The following is a 27,338-nucleotide window of genomic DNA, read 5'->3' as shown; positions in this document are numbered from 1 at the left end:
GTAACAATATACAAGTCTACGAAGAACAATAGACGGGAAAGGAAAAGGAGAGAAGAAAGAAGAGAGGTCTGCACACAGAACACGCCAAGTGCTGCGACATCATACAAAATATGATATGTATATTATACAACCATTGTAACACACACATTACACCTTGGCACACACTAAGACACAACAGAGTAAACACGACAGTAGCGAGGCTATACTTCTCACCATATAAGGTCATGCACCCGCGTTCGCCATTCATATTCATAGTAATCATACGTGCATGTCTCTGGCGAAGATTTCTCTGATACTTAATATGGTTTCTCGATAATTTAATGCCGCATGCGCTAGGGGCAAAGCTCCGCCCTTTACCATAGAGCAAGTATTTTAAGAAAGGGGCTATGCGAATGGTTGATACGCAGGTGGATTATTCATATTGGAATCGGACTGAATTTGAATATTATGCTCTGTTCAGTCAAAGGAGGCCTAGAACACATGTTACGTCTCTTAAATCATTGATGTATCATTCAAACGCACACATTACTTTCAATTCAATTTTAATGAATTTACATACGCATGCTAGATGTGATTACAGGGGCGGATCCAGGAATTCTGTAAAGGGGGGGCGTGACTAATATTTCTGGTGTCACTTCCGGGTTTCATTTCATTGTTTTTCTTTTTATTTCTTTTGTTTTTTACGAAAAATAAAGGGGGGCGTGCGCCGGTTGCGCCCCCCTCTGGATCCGCCACTGTGATTATATGTCTGTTTGTGGTGGTTTTTGTTTATTTACTTCATAACATCATAAGTAGTATAGGCCTACACCTGCGTTCATAATCTGTTGTACATTTTACTGTGATACTCCACTGTTGCATGTTTCTGGAGGTCTTCTAACTATAACCAAGAACCAAAATGATCAAAGGTATAAAGAGCTACATGTCTTCTTCCTCCTCGTCTTCACTGCACATGAAGAAAAAGCGATACTATCGAAAGGGGGAACGAGAAGTACATCACCAAACAGAAAGACTCAACATGAATGTTGGAACTTTGGACCCATGCTCTCCAAACGACAGCAACAACACAATCAACGCATTTACTATCTGCGATCAGGTTAGATTCGCATCATAAAAATGAGACAGGTGAACATTTCCGTCACATATTTTCTACATTGTCTCATTGTCTTTGTCGATAAAAATCACCTTATTTGAATAGCTCCGTCATTAATTCTCCCTGTCTGACCACATTTACGAGATAAGAGTTACATGCCCCATATGGATTGCAGACACGTTGCGCAACTTGTAGGGGGGGGGGGTAGAGGATGCTCTATACAATTCTCTTCATTATTCCTTTGAATCCAATTATGCACCCCGCCTCCCGATGACATCATTGAGGATCAAAGAGCGGTAAACGTCACGTGCACAAGCTATTACCATTACTAGAGGCGAAATGCCGGGCAACGGCGCACATCCTTCGTGCTTTTATATTATAATGGGCGTGTTTAGCCGAAACATAAACAAAGCAATTGGGAAAGCCGTTAGCCACTTCCAGTCATAGACTGGGAACATGATGACAAATATTGTGTGTGACATGTCTCACTCCTAAGTACAGTTCTGTTTCAGTGCTGTCTGTTTTTCAACTCTGTTTCTTACACATTTTTTTTTCTATCATGCTGTTAGAATGGTTTATCTGTCTCTAATTTCAGCCCCACATAGGTAACCTTATAGACAGCATCATGAACTTGAAAAGTTATGATAGTCTTTACACTCTCTTTACAAATGAATTATCAAAAAGTTACATATTATGATTGTGATACACAAGAGATCGAAATATTCACAATCTATAAAACGCACAAAATTGTTACGTTTTTACGAATAGTATTTTTTTTACTTATTGATATCCACTACATGTACATCACTGAATATAATATCCCTCTCAGCACAAACTTTGAACAATAATTCAACTTGAGATAAAAGTCTTTGAGTTTTGTCAGAACAGTGATTTTATACTATATGTAATAATCCGCGAGTGGTGGCTGACCCAGCGGCGGAGGGATATGCGTTAGATTCGGAAACTCTGCTTCTGACAATCGAATGATTTCATGCAGATCAATAAAGTGTGTGGCGTGAACACGGCCATTATCCAAATATGGTTGCTGAAATCGGCGTTCAGCGAAGCGAGGTCAGTAAACCACGCGTCACAATGTTGAATCTAAAGCAATTAGCCAATGAGAAATGTAAAAAAGACAACCAACCAACCCTAAATGTGTGCTAGTGCTAGTCATAGAGATAGAATAAGTAGAGACGGTGAGACGAAAGGAAAGCATCGTCCAAAAAGAAAGCACTGAAGGAGGGACTAAATAGTCATACAAAAAGGTTCCGACCTGTGTCAGACGTGAGGTCGCCAGGGGTAAACAGACCAGAATGGAAGGAATTCGAAAAACTACAGCCATCAGCCCGCGCCTTTTTCAAACATTTTGTTTGGCGCTAAGCATGTGTAAATAGTATGCTCCTACAAGTCACGCCGGTAAAAGTCACAAAGCTATTCCCAAGACTTAGCCTTTGATGTTGTTGATGTTGTTACTGATGCTGATCATGACTCAATTTAAGTGACGGGGGTAAGCAAACACGTCATGTGCTGAACGTCGCCATTTTACAGCTCCGTTGGGATGCCGCGATGTATCACACGGTTTTAACAGGGAGAACCGGGAATATTGATTTGTGGCGTTCGTTTGTTTTTTCTCCTTTTTTATATTTTGAGGAGGGAAAAGGCGAGGTACATGTGTAAAGATTCTGGATTCTACCAAGGAGGTAACTAGATTCTACGTGGCATGGTAGAATTCTGAACAGACCGCTTTCACTGGTGTATGCAGCAGACATAGAAACTTACTTCCGCCATTTGTGTTGCCATTTGCAACCATTATCTTTATCACCGATAGCCTCGTCTAAGTCGCCATGTCCTATTTCGCTTCCCAAGTCATCAATACGATGTAATTAAAAAAAAACATTAACAAAACAAAGGAAGAAAGTTAATCCTATAATAAATACCGATTTTAAGGTGTACTTGTCAAGCCGTCTTGGGACCACGTGATTGAAGCATATACGCGCCGAAGCGAGACCGGTCGTATTTCAAAATGATATTTGCATGTAAACGCTGAAATGAGGCGCTTTGCCGGGCATCCCGCGGCAGCTCGCCCTTTCCACTGTCTCAACATATACCTCGCCTTTTTGGCCCACTAATGATCTGGTTGCTCCTGATTTATGACAGGAACTGACTGATGTAGCATAAACACGGCCTGTCCCATAACAGCTTACCGGAGGAGGAATAGCATACACGCCACACAAGCCCACCGTCTCATTCTTATTCTTGTATCATTAAAGGCATAATTTACCTTTGCAGATGAAACAAAAACCCAGCATTAGTGCTTCAAAATAGTTTTAATGTGAGTTAGGGATAGAAACCACCAATATAAAAATTTGAACCAGTATAATCGACGATAAGGATCATTAAATTTACAAAATGTGAACAATTACTGTTAGTTTATAATAAAAATGCTTCCAGACTATACCGTCTACAGTTATGGTTTAATGAGAAGATATTGATATCTCCTTATATTTTAGGATTTATTGCAAAAACTTTATATGGAAGGATATTTTGTGATACAACTGACCTACACATTATGTATAGTGATATGTAAAGTGATATCTTGAACATTTTTCAAATCACTGCTCCCAAAGGTAAACAGGACTTTTAACATTCCTTCACATTGACTATTCGTCCTGGACGCAACCCGGCATCCCGTCATTAATTTGGTGGTATAATGGTGACAATAGGCAGTGTTCCCGGCGTAGTAACCCTTGTGTGACTGACCCTACTAATGCAAGAGACTATTTAAAGTGTGATCACGTGACGAGAATATTGAAGATGATAATCATTAATATCGATGATAGGCCCTATGTATTTGTCAGTATATCCCTCGTTAATGAAATCTTTTTTGACGACTGACCAACATGACACCATAAAGTTACGGAACATAATGTTGCTATGATGCTGATAATGTTGTAAACAAAGATTTAATGAAGAAAATATGCGTTACCGATACGATGGATCATTTTTTTTTTCATCTATGGCGTGTGCAATGTGATAATTAGCAGTTGGCATCGGCCTAATAGACCACCGCGATACACTGATCGTCTGCGTTGCAATACAGAAACATTATTCATTTCAAGAAATTTTACTATCGATATGTAAATATAAAACAAATACACCATGCGCCGTTCCGAGCCAATGGAGAAGTCATGGGTTCCTCGGTAACAGAAATTGCACTGGTTTCTTCGGAGCTGCGTCCCGCAGATGACAGCGCTTTTCCCACCACCTACAAGAATCCATAACTTCAGCTCAATCTCCTCAGGAGCTGCTCCTCAGTGCTTAGTTTGTTCGTTCAGTGGCCCACTGACTGCCAGCACCAATGAGCGGGAGAAAGAGCGCGCGCTCCGACATTATGACCTAATCCCTGCATATCTCATAGGCCAATCGCTTTGAAGCCACAGCACCGTCCGCCATCTTACCCAACGGCGTAGCCAGGATTTCATCTTAGGGGGGGCGGTAAGTCTGCGAGGGAGCGAAGCGACGGAGCCCGAGCGAGCGGAGCGAGCGAGGGGGGGGGGAGGGTGTGGGAGGGGGGTGTCCCCCCTCCCACGGTGAGAACTTTTTGCATTTTGATGTTGTAAATGGTGCAATTTGATGCATGTTTTTGCGCGTTTTATCGACGTGAAACAGTCCCACTTGTTTAAGGTAGCAGTATATTTTGATGTAGATTATCATTGAACAATTTTCCTATAAAATGCTACAATTTAAATATGCTTCTTGTATTAATTCTTTTCACTGAATATCATGAACGCGACTGAACCCGAGAGAGCGGAGCGAGTGAAGGGGGAGGGGAGGGTGTGGGAGGGGGTTTCCCCCCTCCCACGGTAAGAACTTTTTGCATTTTGATGTTGCAAATGGTGCAATTTGATGCATGTTTTTGCGCGTTTTATCGACGTGAAACAGTCCCACTTGTTTAAGGTACCAGTTTATTTTGATATAGATTATTATTGAACAATTTGCCTATAAAATGGTATAAGTTAAATACACTTCTTGTATTAATTCTTTTCACTGAATATCATGAACGCGACTGAATCCGAGCGAGCAGAGCGAGTGAAGGGGGAGGGGAGGGTGTGGGAGGGGGGTGTCCCCCCTCCCACGGTGAGAACTTTTTGCATTTTGATGTTGCAAATGGTGCAATTTGATGCATTTTTTTGCGTGTTTTAACGAGTTGAAACAGTCCCACTTGTTTAAGGTTGCAGTATATTTTGATGTAGATTATCATTGAACAATTTGCCTATAATATGGTACAATTTAAATACACTTCTTGTATTGTTTCTTTTCACTGACTATCATGAACGCGACTGAACCCGAGCGAGCGGAGCGAGCGAGGGGGTAGGGGAGGGTGTGTCCCCCTCCCAAGGTGAGAACTTTTTGCATTTTGATGTTGCAAATGGTGCAATTAGATGCATGTTTTTGCGCGTTTTATCGACGTGAAACAGTCCCACTTGTTTAAGGTAGCAGTATATTTTAGTGTAGATTATTATTCAACAATTTGCCTATAAAATGGTATAAGTTAAATACACTTCTTGTATTACTTCTTTTCACTGAATATCTTGAACGCGACTGAACCCGATCGAGCGGAGCGAGTGAAGGGGGAGGGGAGGGTGTGGGAGGGGGGTGTCCCCCTCCCACGGTGAGAACTTTTTGCATTTTGATTTTGCAAATGGTGCAATTTGATGCATGTTTTTGCGTGTTTTAACGAGTTGAAACAGTCCCACTTGTTTAAGGTTGCAGTATATTTTGATGTAGATTATCATTGAACAATTTGCCTATAATATGGTACAATTTAAATACACTTTTTGTATTACTTCTTTTCACTGAATATCTTGAACGCGACTGAACCCGATCGAGCGGAGCGAGCGAGGGGGGAGGGAAGGGTGTATGAGGGGGTGTCCCCCTCCACGGTGAGAACTTTTTGCATTTTGATGTTGCAAATGGTGCAATTTGATGCATGTTTTTGCGTGTTTTAACGAGCTGAAACAGACCCACCTGTTTAAGGTTCAGTATATTTTGATGTATATTATCATTGAACAATTTGCCTATAATAATGGTATGATTTAAATACACTTCTTATATTAATTCTTTTCACTGAATATCATGAACGCGACTGAACCCGAGAGAGCGGAGAGAGCGAAGGGGGAGGGGAGGGGAGGGGAAGGTGTGGGAGGGGGTGTCTCCCCTCCCACGGTGAGAACTTTTTGCATTTTGATGTTCCAAATGGTGCAATTTGATGCATGGTTTTGCGTGTTTTAACGAGTTGAAACAGTCCCACTTGTTTAAAGTTGCAGTATATTTTAGTGTAGATTATTATTGAACAATTTGCCTATAAAATGGTATCATTTAAATAATCTTCTTGTATTAATTCTTACACTGAATATCATGAACACTGTCTGTTCAGCAGTCAAACAGAAAAAGCAATCACACGAGGGTGTAGATGGGGGCATATCCCCTCCCACACGAAGGTGATTTTGCGTTTTCAGACCTGAAATTCAGCGATCTGTTGCAAATTTTTGGTGCAATACTTTTTCATCGAAGTGATAAAATCACGGAATTTAGCTCTTATTCCGAATGTGCACCATCTGTGTGTATGTATAAAGTCTAGTGAGGTAGAGCTTAGGGGAAGGGGGATTCCTCCTCCCGCTCGCGGAGCTTTTGCGTTCTTATAATAGAATTGAAATACAGCGATCTGGGTATAGCCACAGTCTACTTCTATGCATGGCGGAAGGGGGGGGGGGGAGGGGCGGGCGAGCAGGGAGAAGGCGTGGGCGAGTGTAATCCCCACCCTTCCCCACCCTTCCCCACCCTTGGAGCTTTTGCCTTTTTAAGGTTGAAATTGAGATATCTCGTCTACGCATATTTGATGGAATCAACATTTGGGAAATCACACACACACACACACACACACACACACACACAAACTGATGGGGGGGGGGGCTGAGGGAGGAAAGGGTCGATTAAAAGGGGAAATACCCCATATACATGAGGGAACCTTGAGTTTTCGGAATATAAGTGATAAGTCTTGTGCACTCAGAGTTATTCATAATTTTTTGTAAATCTAAAAAGTGTACTAAGCTAGGGAAAGACGCACAGAGGGGGAGGGTTTGGGAGGGGGGTATCCCCCTCCCAAGCACGAGAGATTTTGAATATTTTGAATTGAAATTCAACGATCTGGTGCACACTTTGAGTGAAATATTCAAAAAAATATCTTATTTGATGAAAGGTTGCAAAGGAGACCCGCTTCATGTGCATGCATACAGTATACACGCATTTTTTTTTTCCGCCTCCCAAATCCCCGGTCCAAATCTTAGGGGGGGCGATCGCCCCCATCGCCCCCCCCCTGGCTACGCCAGTGATCTTACCACGCACATCGCAAGATACACTCACGACATCACGGGATCTTGGTGATAGTCTGCTAGAAAATGCATACAAGTCCCCATAGGGCCTATATAGAGTGTGACTTGTATCAGTCTATAAAGATGGCGGCGTGGTGGCTTCACTCTCGCGTACAGCGTGAATGAGCCAATGAGTTATCCAACAACCTCTTACTGTGACCTGGTGGCCTGTGTGTCAGCTCTATTGGGATTTCAGAATTCAATATGGAACGGGTTTAGAGATCACTGCCTATCAAAAGGTGTACCCTGAGTTGAAATTAAAGGACAAGTTCACCTTCATAAACATAAGGATTGAGAGAATGCAACAATGTTAGTAGAACACATCAGTGAAAGTTTGAGGAAAATTGGACAATCGATGCAAAAGTTATGAATTTTTAAAATTTTTGTGTTGGAACCGCTGGATGAGGAGACTACTAAAGCTTGTGAGTCATATGCGTACAACAGTATAAAGAAAATATAAAGAAAATTCAACATATTTTCACTTTTTTCACATAATAAAAGAGCACTTGACTTGGCTCTTTCTAAAGGCAGGGGGAATAATATTACCCATAACATTTGTCGGTAACGAGTCGGGGGAATGTGAACTTTTTTCATAAGATGAAATTTTGTGAAATTCTCTTTATATTTTCCTTATATTGTTGTATGCATGTGACATCTAAGTTATTCATACACTGCAGTAGTCTTCTCATCCAGCGGTTACTGCACAAAAACTTCAAAAATTCATAACTTTTGAACGGATTGTCCGATTTTCCTCAAACTTTCAATGATATGTTCTACTAATATTGCTACATTCTCTCAATCTTTATGTTTATGAAGGTGAACTTGTCCTTTAATATGTACATTTGACTTACCAGATAAAAAGAGGGCTGTGTATTGCAAGCTGATGGCAATCTTGTCCCCGAGTCCTTCCTTCACTCTCTCCATGTCGCTGAATGGGCAGGGAAGAGAAGACGTCATAATGGAGAACCATTATGCAATCAATCATGTCATGAATATTCATGGTAAGATTTCACTGCTACTCCCGGTCTACTTGTGTGTTGCATACATCTCTGGAAAATGAGCAAGGGACAATTTCAAAATCGTGGAGAGATTGGCAGCTCCGCGAAAAGAAACTTCTGCAAAGAGACCCACGGAGACAACTCTTTATAGACAACAGATGAGGTGAGGAAAACGGAAGTTCATGTAGGACGCATGTCAAAGGGTCAAAGGTGAGGGAATTGTCATAATGACTTCTTGTATGAATACTATTTTCTCTATAGTTTATTTGAACTTGTGAAAAAAAAGATGAATCACTTAAAGGCAAGTTCACCTTCATAAACATAAGGATTGAGAGAATGCAGCAATATTAGTAGAACACATCAGTGAAAGTTTGAGGAAAATTGGACAATCGATGCAAAAGTTATGAATTTTTAAAATTTTTGTGTTGGAACCGCTGGATGAGGAGACTACTACAGCTTGTGAGTCATATGCGTACAACAGTATAAAGAAAATGTAAAGAAAATTCAACATATTTTCACTTTTTTCGCATAATAAAAGAGCACTTGACTTGCCTCTTTCTAAAGGCAGGGGGAATAATATTACCCCTAACATATTATGTCGGTAACGAGTCAAGGGAATATGTACTTTTTTCAAAAGATGGAATTTTGTGAAATTCTCTTTATATTTTCCTTATATTGTTGTACGCATGTGACATCTAAGTTATTCATACACTGCAGTAGTCTTCTCATCCAGCGGTTACTGCACAAAAACTTCAAAAATTCATAACTTTTGAACGGATTGTCTGATTTTCCTCAAACTTTCAATGACGTGTTCTACTAATATTGCTACATTCTCTCAATCCTTATGTTTATGAGGGTGAACTTGTCCTTTAACTCGGTTATGAATTAAACGTGATTGATTTCTTGGACAGTATTCATATTTGATGGTACTGTTCACAAGACACACAAGCAACATTAACCCTCGAAACACCTATTCTAAACAGATGTAAGTAACAGCTAAAATAATTAGGTGTGCCAGACGTACCAGCCACTAATTTTATTATTGTTGTAATTTTTTTTCAATAACGATTTTTTCAAGAAATCAAGGTTGTAGATTTTCTATTCCCTGCAAAAAAAAAAAAATGACTGTCTAAGAATAATATGTAATATTTATATCAATTCAAACTGAACAGATGAAGATCAAATCTAAATATTTTTGGAAGGAAACTCACTAAGCGATATTATGCAGTGTTCCCTTTAATTTTCTAAGTACATGTAGTCCGTGCGACTTGAGCCTAATGACCCGTCGCAAACTGGACGTCTATGAGATGTACTTTAAGGAGCATGATAATCAGGACAAGCTTGCTAGGCATTACGCAACAATTATGGCCTCACCACGGTAAATATGGCGCTTTCGACATAGGTCCTAGTCTCCGACATACAGCCTGTATTTCATTTTATTTCTTTACCAACTGCGTTGTCACGAGGCTGTCGTTTTGTTTATAAATGATCTTAATGGGGTCAGTGTTCACAGTGATTATATCATCCTTGAGTACCATTCCCGCGTCTTTGGAAAATCTCTCTCTCTCTCTCTCTCTCTCTCTCCTCCATTTCGAATAATGCAGTGTGTGTGTGTGTGTATGAGTGTGTGCGTGCTCGTGTGTGAGTATAGTATACGTTCATTAATACTTGTGTGCCGGAAGTGTCCAACTGCAGTGGTGTAGTAATGAGAGAGCAAAAGTGTACAACATTTGGATAAGCCACAAACGGGCTTCTCTCCTGACGATTTCAAATTTCTGGATATTTTTTTCCCGAAGACCCAATATTGCACCCACTCGAATCTATTCAATGTATTTCAATACTGACTATAGAATCCACTTAAAATGCATCAGGAGGTGTTATGAGAACATGCTTTTACTTGTACAATGAATTAGCTGAAAATAACATTTTAAAGTGAAAACTAACTTTCGGTAAGTGCTTGAGAACCCGTCTAGCACCATTTCATTTTTTCTTGCAATATATCGAAAGAGTCCACTAAGAAACTTACCTGGCTGTCGCGGTTTGCCGGTATGATGAGTCAGTTTGGAGTATTTTGAGAAAAATAATAATAGTAGGAAAACCGACTTTTATTCCAGAAGGCTCCAGACTAACTCGGTCTCGGGAAAAATTCGACCCTACTTCAGACAATTCACACGCAGTTCGTGATCGCCACATTCTACTGGCCACTGCATAATACCAAATGAGGCCTAACTGAATCAACGGCGTAGCCAGGATTTCATCTTAGGGGGGGCGGTTAGTGTGCGAGGGAGCGAAGCGACCGAGCCCGAGCGAGCGGAGCGAGCGAGGGGGGGAGGGTGTGGGAGGGGGGTGTCCCCCCTCCCACGGTAAGAACTTTTTGCATTTTGATGTTGTAAATGGTGCAATTTGATGCATGTTTTTGCGCGTTTTATCGACGTGAAACAGTCCCACTTGTTTATGGTAGCAGTTTATTTTGATGTAGATTATTATTGAACAATTTGCCTATAAAATGGTATAATTTAGATACACTTCTTGTATTGATTCTTTTCACTGAATATCATGAACGCGACTGAACCCGAGCGAGCGGAGCGAGCGAGAGGGTAGGAGAGGGTGTGGGAGGGGGGTGTCCCCCCTCCCACAGTAAGAACTTTTTGCATTTTGATGTTGTAAATGGTGCAATTTGATGCATGTTTTTGCGCGTTTTATCGACGTGAAACAGTCCCACTTGTTTATGGTAGCTGTTTATTTTGATGTAGATTATTATTGAACAATTGCCTATAAAATGGTATGATTTAGATACACTTGTTGTATTAATTCTTTTCACTGAATATCATGAACGCGACTGCACCCTAGCGAGCGGAGCGAGCGAGGGGGTAGGGGAGGGTGTGGGAAGGGGGTGTCCCCCCTCCCACAGTAAGAACTTTTTGCATTTTGATGTTGCAAATGGTGCAATTTGATGCATGTTTTTGCGCGTTTTATCGACGTGAAACAGTCCCACTTGTTTAAGGTAGCAGTATATTTCAGTGTAGATTATTATTGAACAATTTGCCTATAAAATGGTATAATTTAGATACACTTGTTGTATTAATTCTCTTCACTGAATATCATGAACGCGACTGAACCCGAGCGAGCGGAGCGAGCGAGGGGGGAGGGGAGGGTGTGGGAGGGGGGGGTGTCCCCTCTCCCACGGTAAGAACTTTTTGCATTTTGATGTTGCAAATGGTGCAATTTGATGCATGTTTTTGGCGCGTTTTATCGACGTGAAATATTCCCACTTGTTTAAGGTAGCAGTATAATTTTAGTGTAGATTATTAATGAACAATTTGCCTATAAAATGGTATAATTTAGATACACTTGTTGTATTAATTCTTTTCACTGAATATCATGAACGCGACTGAACCCGAGCGAGCGGAGCGAGCGAGGGGGGGGGGGGGAGGGTGTGGGAGGGGGGTGTCCCCCCTCCCACAGTAAGAACTTTTTGCATTTTGATGTTGCAAATGGTGCAATTTGATGCATGTTTTTGCGCGTTTTATCGACGTGAAACAGTCCCACTTGTTTAAGGTAGCAGTATATTTTAGTGTAGATTATTATTGAACAATTTGCCTATAAAATGGTATAATTTAGATACACTTGTTGTATTAATTCTTTTCACTGAATATCATGAACGCGACTGAACCCGAGCGAGCGGAGCGAGCGAGGGGGGGAGGGGAGGGTTTGGGGAGGGGGGTGTCCCCCCTCTCACAGTAAGAACTTTTTGCATTTTGATGTTGCAAATGGTGCAATTTGATGCATGTTTTTGCGCGTTTTATCGACGTGAAACAGTCCCACTTGTTTAAGGTAGCAGTATATTTTAGTGTAGATTATCATTGAACAATTTGCCTATAAAATGGTATAATTCAAATACACTTCTTGTATTAATTCTTTTCACTGAATATTATGAACGCGACTGAACCCGAGCGAGCGGAGCGAGCGAGGGGGGTGTCCCCCCTCCCACGGCGAGAACTTTTTGCATTTTGATGTTGCAAATGGTGCAATTTGATGCATGTTTTTGCGTGTTTCATCGACGTGAAACAGTCCCACTTGTTTAAGGTAGCAGTATATTTTAGTGTAGATTATTATTGAACAATTTGCCAATAAAATGGTATAATTTAAATACACTAGTCTTCTTGTATTGATTCTTACACTGAATATCATGAACGCTGTCTGTTCAGCAATCAAACAGAAAAAGCATGCACACGAGGGTGTAGATATAGGGGCATATCCCCTCCCACACGAAGGTGATTTTGCGTTTTCAGACCTGAAATTCAGCGATCTGGTGCAAATTTTTGGTGGAATACTTTTTCATCGAAGTGTTAAAATCACGGAATTTAGCTCTTATTCCGCATGTGCACCATCTGTGCGTATGTATGAAGTCTAGTGAGGTATAGAGCTTAGGGGAAGGGGGATTCCCCTTCCCGCTCGCGGAGCTTTTGCGTTTTTAGAATTGAAATAAAGCGATCTGGGTATAGCCACAGTCTACTTCTTTGCATGGCGGGGGGGGGGGGGGCGAGCAGGGAGAAGGCGTGGGCGAGTGTTATCTCCACCCTTCCCTTCCGATGGAGCTTTTATCTTTTTAAGGTTGAAATTGAGATATCTTGTATACGCATATTTGATGGAATCAACATTTGATAAATCACCAAAAAAAAAAAAAAACTGATTTTTTTTTTGGGGGGGGGGCTGAGGGAGGAAAGGGTCGATTAAAAGGGGAAATTCCCCTTAAGATACATGAGGGAACCTTCAGTTTTCGGAATATAAGTGATAAGTCTTGTGCACTCAGAATTATTCAGAATTTAAAAAAAATCTAAAAAGTGTACTTGGCTAGGGAAAGAGGCACAGAGGGGGAGGGTTTGGGAGGGGGATACCCCCTCCCAAGCACGAGAGATTTTGCATATTTTGAATTGAAATTCAACGATCTGGTGCACACTTTGAGTGAAATATTTAAAAAAAATATCTTATTTGATGAAAGGTTGCAAAGGAGACCCGCTTCATGTGCATGCATACAGTATACACGCATTTTTTTTTTCCGCCTCCCAAATCCCCGGTCCAAATCTTAGGGGGGGCGACCGCCCCCATCGCCCCCCCCCCCTGGCTACGCCAGTACTGAATGGACAGGAAAGTGCGTGCTAACGTAATCCTGTATAAAACAAAACAAATATGACAGCGCGAGGTCCTCAGTTGCTGAGACGCGCGGTCTTTGGAGTTTTTGTTGTTGTTTATCAAGCGCCTTTGATTGTTTTAGAGGTGCTTGATAGGCGCACACTAATTTTGCATGCGCGCAAAAGAGGTTTTTGATGCGCGCGTTGTAACAACTCGGACCATTCTGCGAGTAGCCAGAACACGAAGCGCTAGTTTATACAGGCCGCTCCCATAGGACAACACTGTACAATCAGAGGGACAACCATTACAACTCATCCCGCCGTCAGAGCGAAGCCGAGTTATCCCCGAGTCCGAGTCTAGCCTGACCCGGTTTGGGTAAGTTCTGAGACTGAATGTTTTTGGTTAATATTTCGCATTTTCGTCGTTACCCATCGAATATCTTGTGATGACATCGTTATCCTGCACATTTCCTAAGCATACGTTCACATTTGGGAGCGAAATTTGACAACTTTTGCAGGCGTACCAGAACTTTGTTTGGGCTTTAAAGTCGGACGATCGTCACCCCTAATGGTACGTTATTGCGTAACTCCTCGGAACGAACGAAATTTGTGCATGCAATTGCGCAATGCCAGACTGCATTGCTATCCATAAACGTGTGGGACAATGCTGCCACTGAGACACGTGTGTGTGTGTGTGTGTGTGTGTGTGTGAGCTGCGGTGATTGGAGGAGAGAGGCCAGAAGACGCTTGGCTCTTTTGGTCTCTCTTCATGCGCATGCGCACTGTGAGTGTGCGTCCATTCGAATCCCTTCGGAAGCTCGCGTGGCTCGGACAGCCATTTTGGGTCAGGTGAATTTTTATACCAATGTGTGTTCGCTGACCCATTGAGCCAGCGCTATTCTCATTCGGTGTCACGACATTTGATACAGAATGGGGGGAGGCAGCGTGTTGCGCTCGTCTCCGTGCCGCACAAACCACTCGCCACGATTGTAAGGCTTTAACATACATGAAAAATTGTGAAGGTATGACATCATTAGCTCGCTCATTTGAATAAACATAAGGTTTTGATTTTTAAAAATGGAAAATTCAAAATGTCATATTTTCCTTATTTCTTATCTGATTTTTGTCATTTTTGTATCGTTCTGTATGTTATATTTTTCTCTTTCATTTGCAGTTTATGTTTGGGCTGAATGTAAATACAGTACGAAACTGCTAGCACACGGCAGTATAGGATGATTGGATTGCTATAGTTTTCTGTCGGTCTGCTGAACGACTTCATGAATTCCGGAAATTTGAATAGCGCCTCAGTATGTGTCCGATGCAATTCGCGAATTGAAATGGCATAGGGGAGTGAGGATAATAGACTTACTCAGCCAGCCGTGACGTCAGCTCGCCGCTCTTGTGAACGTCGAACCACTTGATCTCTTGATGCAAGATGGCGTCGAAAAACGCGGTTCGAATCTTGTAGATCTGCCGCTCGCAGGCTAAAGTCCACATTGATACCTGAAATTACAAGGTAATCCCTGGAATATAATTGTTTCTATGACTATGTGTTAAATGTGTAGTTTTGTGATACATGTTATAAGTATCAGCCTCTCATAATATTTCTCTTTACAGATGAAAATGGAAGAAAAAAAAACATTGCTAGAACTCCAAAGTTAGCACGTCCATTTCTGCGAGCGCCATGAATAGTATAAGCCAATAAAACATACTGTAACCGTATAGCAAAGACTGTTGAGGTCTGCACTTTATGGAACTTGCAAAAGCAAAGTTATCTAGAAGTATTTATCTCGGCATCTTTTTTAACATCATTTATGAATGTATAGATAGGTCTGCCGCTCCTAGGATAACGTCCACAAGGATGTATGTTGGTAGCCAGAATTTCAAGGGAGAAGAACTCTTTAGATTGGCATCGTGTGGGTGAGAACAAGGTTGCACTCATTTGCAAAGCATCGGCATTGAACGCAAAACAAACCCAGAATCCAGATTTGGGAAACTTTTTTACTAGAAAGGGTGTCTAGGGCTTTCACATCGGATTATTAGATCTTATGCAACGGAAGATAGGGATGAGAAACGTAGAAAAGATAAAATACGTAGAAAAAGAAAGACCAGAAGCTTAATTCTTTGGCCGGGAAGGGGGTAAGGGGCATGGAAAAAAACAAATCATAGGAAATCGTTTCAAGGACATAGCGCAGTTTCATCTGCATTCTTGCATTCTCAGTAACGATAACATACTGTCGAGGATGAGAACTAAGTTATTTGTGGGTTGTTTGTTTGGTTTTGTTGTTGTTGTTGTTGTTGTTGTTTCAATTTGGGAGCACTTGAGGAGGATTTTTCTTTAGTCTTGATAACGAACACATTCAACAGAGCCTTGTTTCCTTCTCACCTGCAAGTAGCCAAAAAACATGACGCCGAACCCGATGTAGGCAAATATCAGGGCATACTCTTGCATCTGGTTGTCGAACTCCTTGGCGGGGTCGTAGCCCGGGGGAAAGGTGGGCACATCGCTCACGTTCACGGTGGAGTTCGAGCCGAACTGGACGAAGTCGTCGATCAGGTTGCCGAAGATGATGTTGAGCACGGGCCAGGCGGCACCGTGCACGATCGCTGCCAGGGAGCCGATGAGGATGAAGAGGCCATCCAGAGACGTGGCGTAGCGAAACTGCGATTAGGATATCAATAATTGGACGATGGGATTTGGGACGGCACAGTATTGATTGAGGTGAGAATTAGCTTTTTGTGAGATACTCAGAAACCATTTTATGAAATGTTTTTAAAAATGCAATAATTGTAAGAGGAATACAAACTTTATTTGATGAAATTTGGTTTTGAAAAGGCTGAGATATCCAAAAACAAAGTAAAAACAAAGCGATCCTAATAAAAGATGGGTCCCACCTTTTATTAGGATCGCTTTGTTTTGGATATCTCAACCATTTCAAAACCAATCTTCATCAAATAAACTTTGAAACTTTGAATTCCTCTTAAAATCATATATTCGTTCATATTTCATAAGAGGTTTCTCATTATCTCAAAAACTCGTCATTAAAAAATAAGGAAACCTCAAGCCCCATCTCAACCGAAACTGTACCATCATAGGGTCTGCGGGTATTCCGTATCGAAAGACGAGCTTTTCGATTTTTCAAGTTACTCCTCGTGACATTGGTGGAATCCCATCGAAGCAAGGGAAAACACTGAAAGCCCATTATTGTGAGTGGTTCCGTGAGAGAGCGAGCCAAATATATATATATATATATATGCAGTAAAAGTGGCTAAATTCAAATCATGGTGACCGAGGGAAAAAATAGTGGCCTTTCAGTGTAACGTATTTCAAATTATTCGTGCTTCTTTATCAAAGGTCGAAACTTGCCGCCAGAGAGGTTGTCAGCGGAAAAAAAAAATCACATTTGTTTGTGGAGTGTCAAACAACACTACAATATCTGAAAAAGCCTTCAAAAGCATGTGTACTCTCGTATATTAAAACTTCGATGAACAGTAATTCCACATTTGGTATCCCAGCTTGTGACCTCCGAATCATTCAATTTTGATTACATTCATCCTAGGTATACCACTAGCAGCTATTTGCATCTATAGATGCAAATATGTCATTGTTATTGATATCTTTTCAAGAATAGATATACTGTGAAGTTGAAAACATTATTCATTGGTAGCATAATAAAATTAATATCTCATTTGTATTGGACCCATGTATTAAAGAGTGTTGGTTTTCAATTTCAAGTCGTGTCATCGTTGCTGTTTGGTTGCACTCCATTACACGTTCAATGCTGATTATTTTTTTCTAAACTCGTGGAATTTCATGAATCTCATAATTATACATGCTATCATACTAATGCCCAGTGGTTAGATTTAGGTCGAGGCACTCACCAATCGTGTCAGTGGAACCTTAGGAGCTTCTTCTTCGGTCCTGGTAGAAAAAAAAAGGGGGAAACAGATATTTACTCTTTCAAGCGTCACACACACACAACAAAAGAAGTATAAATGCAGTGACAAAGCGATGCGAGATCTTTCCACATCTCAATCTGACTCTCAAACAAGGGTAGAAACTTTGGACTCTCGTTCATTCAATAGCGAGGTCTGGTCCTTTTAAAGACTCAAGAAAACCTCGAGCAAGATATGGAGGGTGTCGTGAGTGGTTTCGTGACAGAGCGAGCGAAAAAAAAAAAGAAGAAATCTTGGCTGTAAAATTGGCTAAATTCAGAGCATGGTGACCGGGGAGATGGATGTTTCAATGAAAACGGGAGGAGATACAATCATTTCAATTTATTTCCATTCAATCCATACAGCTTTCTCAAATTTGTATTGACACAAGTTAAACTCTCGGAATATTTACATAACAATCAAGGTTTGCAAAAACTTCCATCACGAGCTTTTTTCTTTTCTTTTCTTTTTTTGAAGAATTTGTATGACCTTTTGTGGTTTCAAAAAAAAAAAGGTCACGTTCATCTTTGGAAAAAGTCAAGACTTGGTCGTCAGTTAATTTTGGACAAGCGCCAATTGCAATAATTAAAACTATAGCATATTCGATGGTGAGAGCCGAAGTACTCAATGCTGATTGGTTATTGTCTAGCCGTTGCCATGGTAGCAATCAAATTTACAACACGCCCCGGAGAACCCGATCTCCCTCTCCCCACATCCATCGTTATACACAAAACAATAAGCGCGGGAGAGAGAGAGACAGCGAAAGCCTGATGGAATAGCCTCTGAACTTCGACACTGCATTCCGCATAGAAGAAATATACCAACTTCTTGTGCACAGTTACTGTAATAAAGTCTTTCGGAACTGGATATTTAGTGTATGTGTGGGCACCGCGGTATACTTGTGGAACTACATGTAGGCCTGCATTGGCATAGAGACTGAGACTCTGTGGTTTGAAATGGAGATCTTGGGTTCGAACTTCACCCGAGAGGTTATACCTGCATTACAACAGTTTTATCAAAACTAATTTCCACTTTACCCAATTACGAATTAGGCAACAGGTACCCCTGAAATATCATAAATTGTAAGGCCCTCTGGTTGAGAGCAGTATTAGTTGAATAATCAGTTCATTATTATTATTATTAGTATTATTATTATCATCATTATTATTATTATTATTATTATTATTATCATTATCATTATCATTAAAATTATCATTATTATTATTATTAAAATTATCATTATTATTATTATCATTATTATCATCATCATTATCATCATCATCATCATCAAGTTATTATTATCATCATCATCATGAAGACAATCGTCATTATAATCATAATCTCTCTTTTTTTCATCACTACTTTAGCATTTGGGAAGTGAAAACGCCGACGGTCAAGCTTCAGAGATAATAAATTACACTCACTTCTTGTCATCACTGTCGCTGGCGTCGTCATCCGGCTTATCGGCGGCAGCCTTCGGATGATCGTCGATCTTTCCGTTGACGGCTCCATAGTCGCCATTCTTCGTCGGTTTGAAGTCGACGTCGGGCGGGGCGCCGTTCACGCTGCTATCCTCGACCATGGTGACTGGGGGCACTTTATTGCGTAGCAGCGGAGTATTCTCTGTACGTGGTGGAACAGTATTCGACGTCATTATGGTTAACTTCGATCGTCAATTAATCTTCACAATTATATGTGAGCTCTTGCACACGATGGGGGCTATAACACAAGTATTGAATGAATAATCCGACAAGAACTTTCGAGTAGCTGACGTCACAGGGCACTGATTTTTGTTTTCTTCTTCTTTCGTCACGATTTTGCCTGTGCCACATCGCTTTCATGAATCATTTAGACTACGGCTTCAGAGCTGGGAGCAGTCTGACGAGATGTCAACGGGAAAGACGTGGGTCGATCCCTTGTTAGATCGATGGTCTGGCGTGATATACGGACCTAATTCGGCTGGTCATTGACCAGCATCAGAATGAGTTTTCCGACCTGTCCAGGAGCACTTTTGGGCGAACTATATGCGAAACGGCGGACTATCAACACCTCCTGTGATATATGGTTCGCGTAAGACTATACTCCCAAGATAAATAACAGCTTTTCTTTTCTCTTCTACGTATTCAAGGCGGCGTGGGACATACACCCAACACAGCTCAATCGGGATTTTTTTACGCACATCCCACAATGCTCCTCCACAATGTTCCATGCAAGCACATAGTCAATGCGGTAATATTGAGACCCTCATGGGCTATACTCTTTCCGTCTGGTCTGTATATAAGTCGCCCATTCGCTACAGTGCATGTGCTGAGTGCATAATCTATGTACAACGCTTTTTTTGCCTGAATTTTCTACATTGGTCGCTCTTCGTCTTCGCCGCTCTTCGTCTTCGCCAAGAACAAACACACTTCTTCCCGCAACAATAGAGGGACAAATAGAGGGAGAATAGTTCCAAAGTACTTTCGCAGTTTTCCTGGTGTGCGTTGCGCATGTGTAGGAGAGGTCCTCAAGGTTACTATACTGCATGGTACTAATTTGTATAGGCCGCTTATTGCACTTATCATATAATCGTGTACATTGCGTCATGATTAATGATTGAACGAACAAACTTTGCAGCGATGAGAGTTCAAGAGCATCGCGTTGTTCATAATCGGATATCACTATTCCATGATGAAATGTGGGGGTCAAGTTAACTTGCTCAGCTAAGCTATCGACCTAATTTGAGCTACCACAAACTTCCGGAAGTTATAATTCTAACTGCATACCAATGGAAGGGGAACAAAAGTGGTAAATGACTATCAGTATACTACTATCAGCTCGCGGTATGAATCACACAAATTGAATGTTTCTAAAGTAAAACAGATAAGAGAGTGTGGCAATTCTTCTCCTTGTACTGCGCTTCTATTATTCCTTCTAGATCCTATATATGGTGAGAACTGATGGCATTCAAGGAAGTATAACCCTTGGACTATACTCGAGATAATCCGCCATCAACATCTCATAGAGTTAGCATATGGCACATCAACTTTCAGTAGCCAAAGAGTTAAGACAGGTGCTACACTGTCCCAGCAAAAAACAGCGTGACAAAACAATTTCGACTCAAATCAAGTTCAACGGGACTGTTAAATCCGCCCTTTATGTACCTATTTCCAAACTATTACCTACATGTATAGATGTTTTATCAACAGTAAATATAAGCATGAATACATTATATAGCTATAGAGCAAATTTCGTTCCAGTTTCGTCCACAAAAGGTCTCAAATACCAATGCCGGTTATAATCCGCTTTGTTAATTTCTTTTTCAATGGTGATGCAGCAATTCATTTCTCAAAAAGATTTTCCATTCAGAAGAATGTAAAGAAATATTAAAGGGCCTTCATTTGCATTTTGGTGCGATCTGGGGCCCGTTTCATAAAACTTGTTATCAGTGACAACTGCAACATTTCTACGACAAATTTGCTCTCAGCCAATCAGATGCAAGGATTTCAGTAGCTTGTCACATCTATGACAACTTGTCACTGATGACAAGTTTTATGAAACGGGCCCCTGCAGTATAGTGGTATTGGTTATGATTTTCCGGGAGTTACTGAATGAATACAATCTTATACTGTTAGTGAGCATACATTCATTAATAATCACCGATAATAACAATATTTTCAATCATTATACATACAAGCCACTTTTTCGATACAATAAAACCATGTATCAATATTCCTGCAAGGGGTTTGCTTAATGACATACAATATTGTTAGCATAATACCTGTCCTATGCATTTTACATTACCCGTATCAATGGAGAAAGAGAGTACAATATTGTTTCCAATATTTATATTATATTGGATGGCTATGAATGGGATACCAGGGGATATTGCATGAGTTAGGGCCAATATTGCACGAATCGAAGATGAGTGCAATATTGACCCTAACGAGTGCAATATTCCCTGGTTTTCCATGAATCAAGCGCTCGCGCTTCAAGCAAGCGCTTCAATCAAGCGCTTCAATCAATCAAGCGCTTCAATCAAGCAAGCGCTCGCGCAATAAACGAGACAGAATTGAATATCGTGTGATCTTGAACGGCAAGTAACAACGGTAGCCTATGGGGAATTAATACGTTGGTCTATGTGATTCGTTCAATAAGCTCTGATATTGAACGGTAAAAATTGAGCGGACTACAATACGCGTTTTTAATGCGCTGCTAAAACGTCCTATATAGATGATAATGTACTCTGCTGTCATGTCAATAGTGAGGTTCACACCTAAGTCCCTTTACCTTAAGGTTTTCTAAACCTCGAGGTTTTGTAAACCACGAGGCACTAAACTACAAGTTAGCGTAGATGTAGACGCATGTAGTTTAGAAAACCACGACAAAACCTTAAGGCGAAGACACCACGACAACACCACAAGATTTCTTAGGGTGTTGTCGTGGTTTAAGCGCGTAGTTTAAGCGCGCTGTGGCAGCGCGCTTAAACTATGACAGATGTGAACGGAGTTTTGTTAACCACGACGCTCAGTTTTTTCCACAATAGTGCGCAACCCTATGGGCAAACTAGGCCCCCTTTATTTTCTATCGTAGTTATGTTTACCTCGAGGTTTTGCTAACTGCATGTAGGTGTGAACGGCATCGAAGTTTTGTCGTGGTTAGGGGAACGCATTTTTGCGCTCGTAGTTAGTATAACTACAAGTTTTTGGATAGGTGTAGACATGGCTAATATCGCACTCAAATGTTTCTTTATATGCGCGCGCAGTAATCGCTTGCAAAGAAAGCGAAGTGCAGTGGCATTGCGCGATGAGGTTGAGAAATGCGCGAAGAGGTTGAGAAATGCCATAGGAGTACACGTAAATCGCTCGTCTGTGCTGTCTGCGGCAGTCACTCGCTGATATGCATGTATTGTACTGTACTGTGCGTAGATACACGTCCGTATACAAGTTGAAAAGTTAGATTTTTTAAACAATAGTATAATGGTGAGTGAAACCCTTTTTATTTATTTTTTTTTTTTTGGGGGGGGAATTGAATGTGGTGTTGTTGTGGAAAGTGGTTTGTATGTATAATTATAATAATAATGTATTTCTTTCGTGGTATATCAGAATGATATATCACTCAAGTGCATCCAATATTATATAAATATATTATGTAGAAAGGCAGACATATGCACCTACACATATGACATAATATACATAAAGTATACATACTTTATGTACAGTGTACTTGCATGCTGTATGCAAACGTTATAATGAGTGAATGAATGGATTAACTACATAGCTAATAACGTAAATTCGATCAATCAGTTCCATCAATCAATAAAGAAGGATAAAGATGGAATCGGATACAAGAGAAAAGACTTTTTTCCACTATTTCAGTAAAAAGAATATTACAATGATGATGTAATGAGTGACACCTCACTACACTAGCCTGCATATCGAATACCCATAGAAAAGAGTGGGGATACAGCGTGATCAAACTACCATGTTCTCGGTTTCCGGTTGCATTGCATCACACACCTAGGACCTACGCATAGTGATGGATAAGAACGCAGTATCATAGCTCCATGTACGATGCAACCGGGTGCTAAGTATTTCAAAGTTGTTTTGGAAGTGACGACATGGCCGCCACGCAAGCGATGACACGTCACAGGCAAAGTCTTTATCAATGAATATCTATTCATGAGAAACCGCATTTCTGTGGTTTGTATCGTTTTTATGATCTATACTATCATCAATAAATTCAGAGCATAAATTACATTTCATGTATGGGAGCCCTTTTTCCGTTTCATTTAGTTTACTTCAGCAGCAGAATTTTGAACTGATAATTAAATTGGCAACACATTTTACAAGATTAGAGTTCCGCTTCTCTCTCAAAATCTATTTTCTCGACTACACAAAGAGTTGTGGAGTCGTCTCTGATCAGTGAGACGTATAGTGACGTCATAATAAAAGCCCTACCCGTATGTGTCATGTAGTCTGGTTCGATTGTTTACGGCGACGAGAGGTTTTCAACACGCAACTAACAAAAGAAAACGCCGAAACGATATGCGATTTTTTTTTTCAGCCTATTACTCTAAATCATGTCTCACATTACAAGACGAATCTATTCTGTCCGTGTTTTTCGACATCAGGATAATGTCACGGTGTACACGAATTTTCAGAATTTTCTGTATCAATGACCGTGCATCACAAAACCAACGAAAATTCACACAACCTTATCCTTGGTGAGGACGCAAAACAGGTGAAAAGGGAACACCCGGGGGCCGTTGCATAAAAGTTACAATTATGGTAACTTCGCCATCCAATGGTAACTTCCATGGAATTCTTGATTTTGATTGGCTGTTGAGTATTGTTGCCATGGTAGTTACCATTGGATGGCAAAGTTACCATAATTGTAACTTTTATGCAACAGGCCCCCGGTCAATTTTTAGTTTTAATATTTCTGAAAGAGCAATTCTTCTTTTATACAATATCATGTCGAAATTAAGAATGGGATTATAAAGAGAATGGAGCACTGTCTTCTTTGTAGTTTATAGAGCACTTTATTTTGGCCTGACTAAGGCTTTCTCAGATTGGCATTCGAAGAACTAGAAAACATTCAAGCACTTTTCACTGACAACTCTTTTTGAAAGGATGATGCTATACTGCGTTGGAAGTTAGTATCGATCATAAATAGACTGTACTCAACATGGAGCATTGTTGTTGTTTTTTTTTAATTTTTTTTCTAGAACACTTTGTTTTGGCCTGACTTGGGCTTCCTCAGCTTTACGGATTCAAAGAACTAGAAAACCTTCAAACGCTTTTCACTTTCAACTCTAATTACTTTTGGAAGGATGATGCTATAACCGTTGGAAGCTAGTATCGGTCATCAGACTTTCAATTCATTTATCCTGTTCTTTGTTCCTTTCTCTTTTGATACACAGACCACAGCTGAGTGGTATACACACTACTTCAGGGCCTCTTTTCTCATAATACAGTACACACTATTCCAAGAGTGTGTACTTTTCTCCGATTATTAGATGGCTTTGGCGAGTCCATCTGAATTGCATTACATGTCATTTGAAAGCTGTCTGCTCTTTCAGAATCCACCCTTGGCTAAAAAGCCCTGTCTGGCGAATTTTTTGAGGAATTTGTGACGCCGGTTCACATAAATTTAATGAAGATGCTCTATATAGAGACCTAGTATAATATGGATAGGCCTTCATCATCGTAATAACATGTCAACGCAAGTTCCGTGACGAGTCTTAACGGCTTCTTTATAGTACAATGAAATCGAAAGAAATATGAGTTACTCTCATTTCAAAGCACGCAATATTATCATATGACCTGTCAGACGTTTTAAGCAGCAATGACAAGATACTCTATAAATAGTCGGGTTGAAGAATCGGAGAATCTGTATTTCTCGGAGAAAGTATAGTTCTGCTGAGCGACAGCGGCAGCACTTTTAGGCTGATGAAAGCAGACAAACATACGAGAATTACGACAAAGTTATGACGAAATGAATTATATCTACTGCTCTCTATGCATCAAGTTATTCTGACGTCACTCTCGACTTTCGAAATGGTCGCCATAATCGGCACGAAGTCCGTAAGTATACAGTTACATCGCTGTATACACTATACTCTATGTCTCCAAAGAAGTACAACTGAACCCTCCGAAACGATATCTTTAAAAACAATGAATCAATCCAAATACAATTTCGGGGTATGAAACTATGACTTATTACCCACGTCTTACAGAAAACCCCATCCGATTTGCTTCAGTGTATGGTCAGAGAGAAATGAGGATGTTTGTAGAGCATGTCAGGAATCCTTTCCCTCCAAGTTCTGTCTATGTTCACACATTGTTGAGTTCCAAGAGCATCCAAGTGCTAATCTTGAAAGAATCAGACCCATGACATGCTTTAAAACGATCCACATGTGTATGACATGTCTCTGTGATCATTGAACTTGGTTTTCTGCAAAATAAAGATAATATCATAAACACAAAGATGCTATATTCAGATTATGAAATACAAGTAGCATTCGGAAAGTTTAATCATAATTGGAAGTTATTAATGCGAAAATCAGATTGTTTTGTTTTGTTTTGTTTTGTTTTGTTTTGTGGAGGGCATATTGTACATAACGCAAACGCCAGGGAACTCTTGCAGCTGTTCATCAAAAACCCAACACGTGAACTTGTTGCCTCTAATCTATACTGTATATACGGTATACAGCCATAGGCCTACCTTTTGCACTTCCTCCTCCCCCCCCCCCCCCCCCCCGCCCGAGTATCTTTACCCATTTCAAACTTTGACCACCCTAAATGAGATGTGTACAGAACGCGACTATAAGATGTACATGATGAGGTTATCAGAGCGGTGTAAAATCACCTTGTACTATACAGATACAAATTGCGATAAATTTGCCTAAGGAAAATTAGAACACCTTAATTGTCACTCCATGTCTACGAGCATACACTGTATATAGCAAGGGATAAATATATGAATCTACATCCTCATTAAGTATAGTACAATGATGATGATGATGATGATGATGATGATGATGATGATGATGATGATGACAAGGACAGTAGTAGCTATAATAATAATAATTATTATTGTCATTATTATCATCATCATTATTATTATAATTATCATCATCATCATCCTTATCATTATAGTAATGATGATAATAATAATACAGCAGACAATCGTCAGCCAGGCTAATAATAATGGCACTGTCGATCCAAGACTCTTCAATCTCAATCGGAGGTCACGAGTTCGAATCCCGTCAAATGCCAACGTCCTTGGATAAAATGTTCAAGCCATCACGCATGGTTCTTAGTTTCCACCCATGCGCATATTAATGGGTAGGTTACTAGCAACTGACTCTAGTGTAATGCTATAGCGATATATAGGGCTCTCTGGCAGAGCAGTGACAACACAGAGGCTACCATGGATAAAGACTGGGGACCGTCATCATCATGGTAGGCGCAACGCTGTCAACCCGGTAAGTGGTATAAACATGACATGAGATGGGGAGGTTTACATGTAGGCTTCTTTTCTTGACTTGTAACAACTCAACAACACATTTTGAAAGAAAGATACAAAAAGGACACCTCTTCAAATTATTCACTGTCGATTGAACATCCGCAGCAACTTTTTAAGCAAAAGGGGCTATCCAGCCATGGAACATTTTTGCCCACATCAACTTGTAACATCCACTATAGTATGAATGCTGTCAACATGGTTTAGAGACGTTCTGGTCGGATTAACATTTCAAAATTGCCTGACATCCACGCCCACGCTTGTTCTGTCACTCATGCACCAAGAGCTGTCAACCGGGAGACTGACAGGGTCTACCTACATATTAATAGTGTACACATCCAGAAAGATGATGATGATGATGATGATGATGATGATGATGATGATGATGATGGTGGTGGTGGTGGTGGTGGTGGTGAAGATGATGATGATGATACTACTAATAACAATACTGGGTATACATAATGCGCCAATTCCACATAACTAACGAGCTCAATGCGCAGTGGAAGAAGTGAGTTATGAAATACAAAAATCCTTACACAAACATGCACATGAAAATGAATGACACAATAATGGTGATGGAAAAAAAATGATGGGAAAATTATGATGATGATGATGATGATGATGAGGAGGAGGAGGAGGAGGAGGAGGAGGAGGTTAAAGAAAGGTAGTTAGCAGGAAATTGGCACGACCTACACTAACTTGGAACAGAATCCAGCGGAGCACTGTCAGCTGTTTATACAAA

General features: G+C 40.5%; 1 protein-coding gene across 2 annotated transcripts in view; it reads right to left on the bottom strand.

The window, feature by feature from the left end:
- LOC139712652 (ATP-dependent translocase ABCB1-like) overlaps positions 1–27,338 on the bottom strand; it is a 69,916-nt gene that overhangs the window by 31,257 nt on the left and 11,321 nt on the right. For both annotated transcript variants that reach the window (XM_071624460.1, XM_071624459.1), the window contains exons 2-6: positions 19,012–19,210; positions 17,534–17,573; positions 16,038–16,313; positions 15,021–15,154; positions 8,373–8,449 (exon numbers count right to left, since the gene is read on the bottom strand). In XM_071624460.1, coding sequence (XP_071480561.1) covers positions 8,373–8,449; positions 15,021–15,154; positions 16,038–16,313; positions 17,534–17,573; positions 19,012–19,169 — 685 coding nt within the window. In that variant the 5' untranslated portion in view covers positions 19,170–19,210. The remainder of the gene's footprint in view (positions 1–8,372; positions 8,450–15,020; positions 15,155–16,037; positions 16,314–17,533; positions 17,574–19,011; positions 19,211–27,338) is intronic.

Source organism: Diadema antillarum, unplaced genomic scaffold (genome assembly GCF_040938485.1).
Source record: "Diadema antillarum isolate AM-2024a unplaced genomic scaffold, OU_Dant_1.0 seq00001836_RagTag, whole genome shotgun sequence".
Lineage (NCBI taxonomy): Eukaryota > Metazoa > Echinodermata > Echinoidea > Diadematoida > Diadematidae > Diadema > Diadema antillarum.
This window is presented reverse-complemented; position numbering and strand designations above follow the sequence as displayed.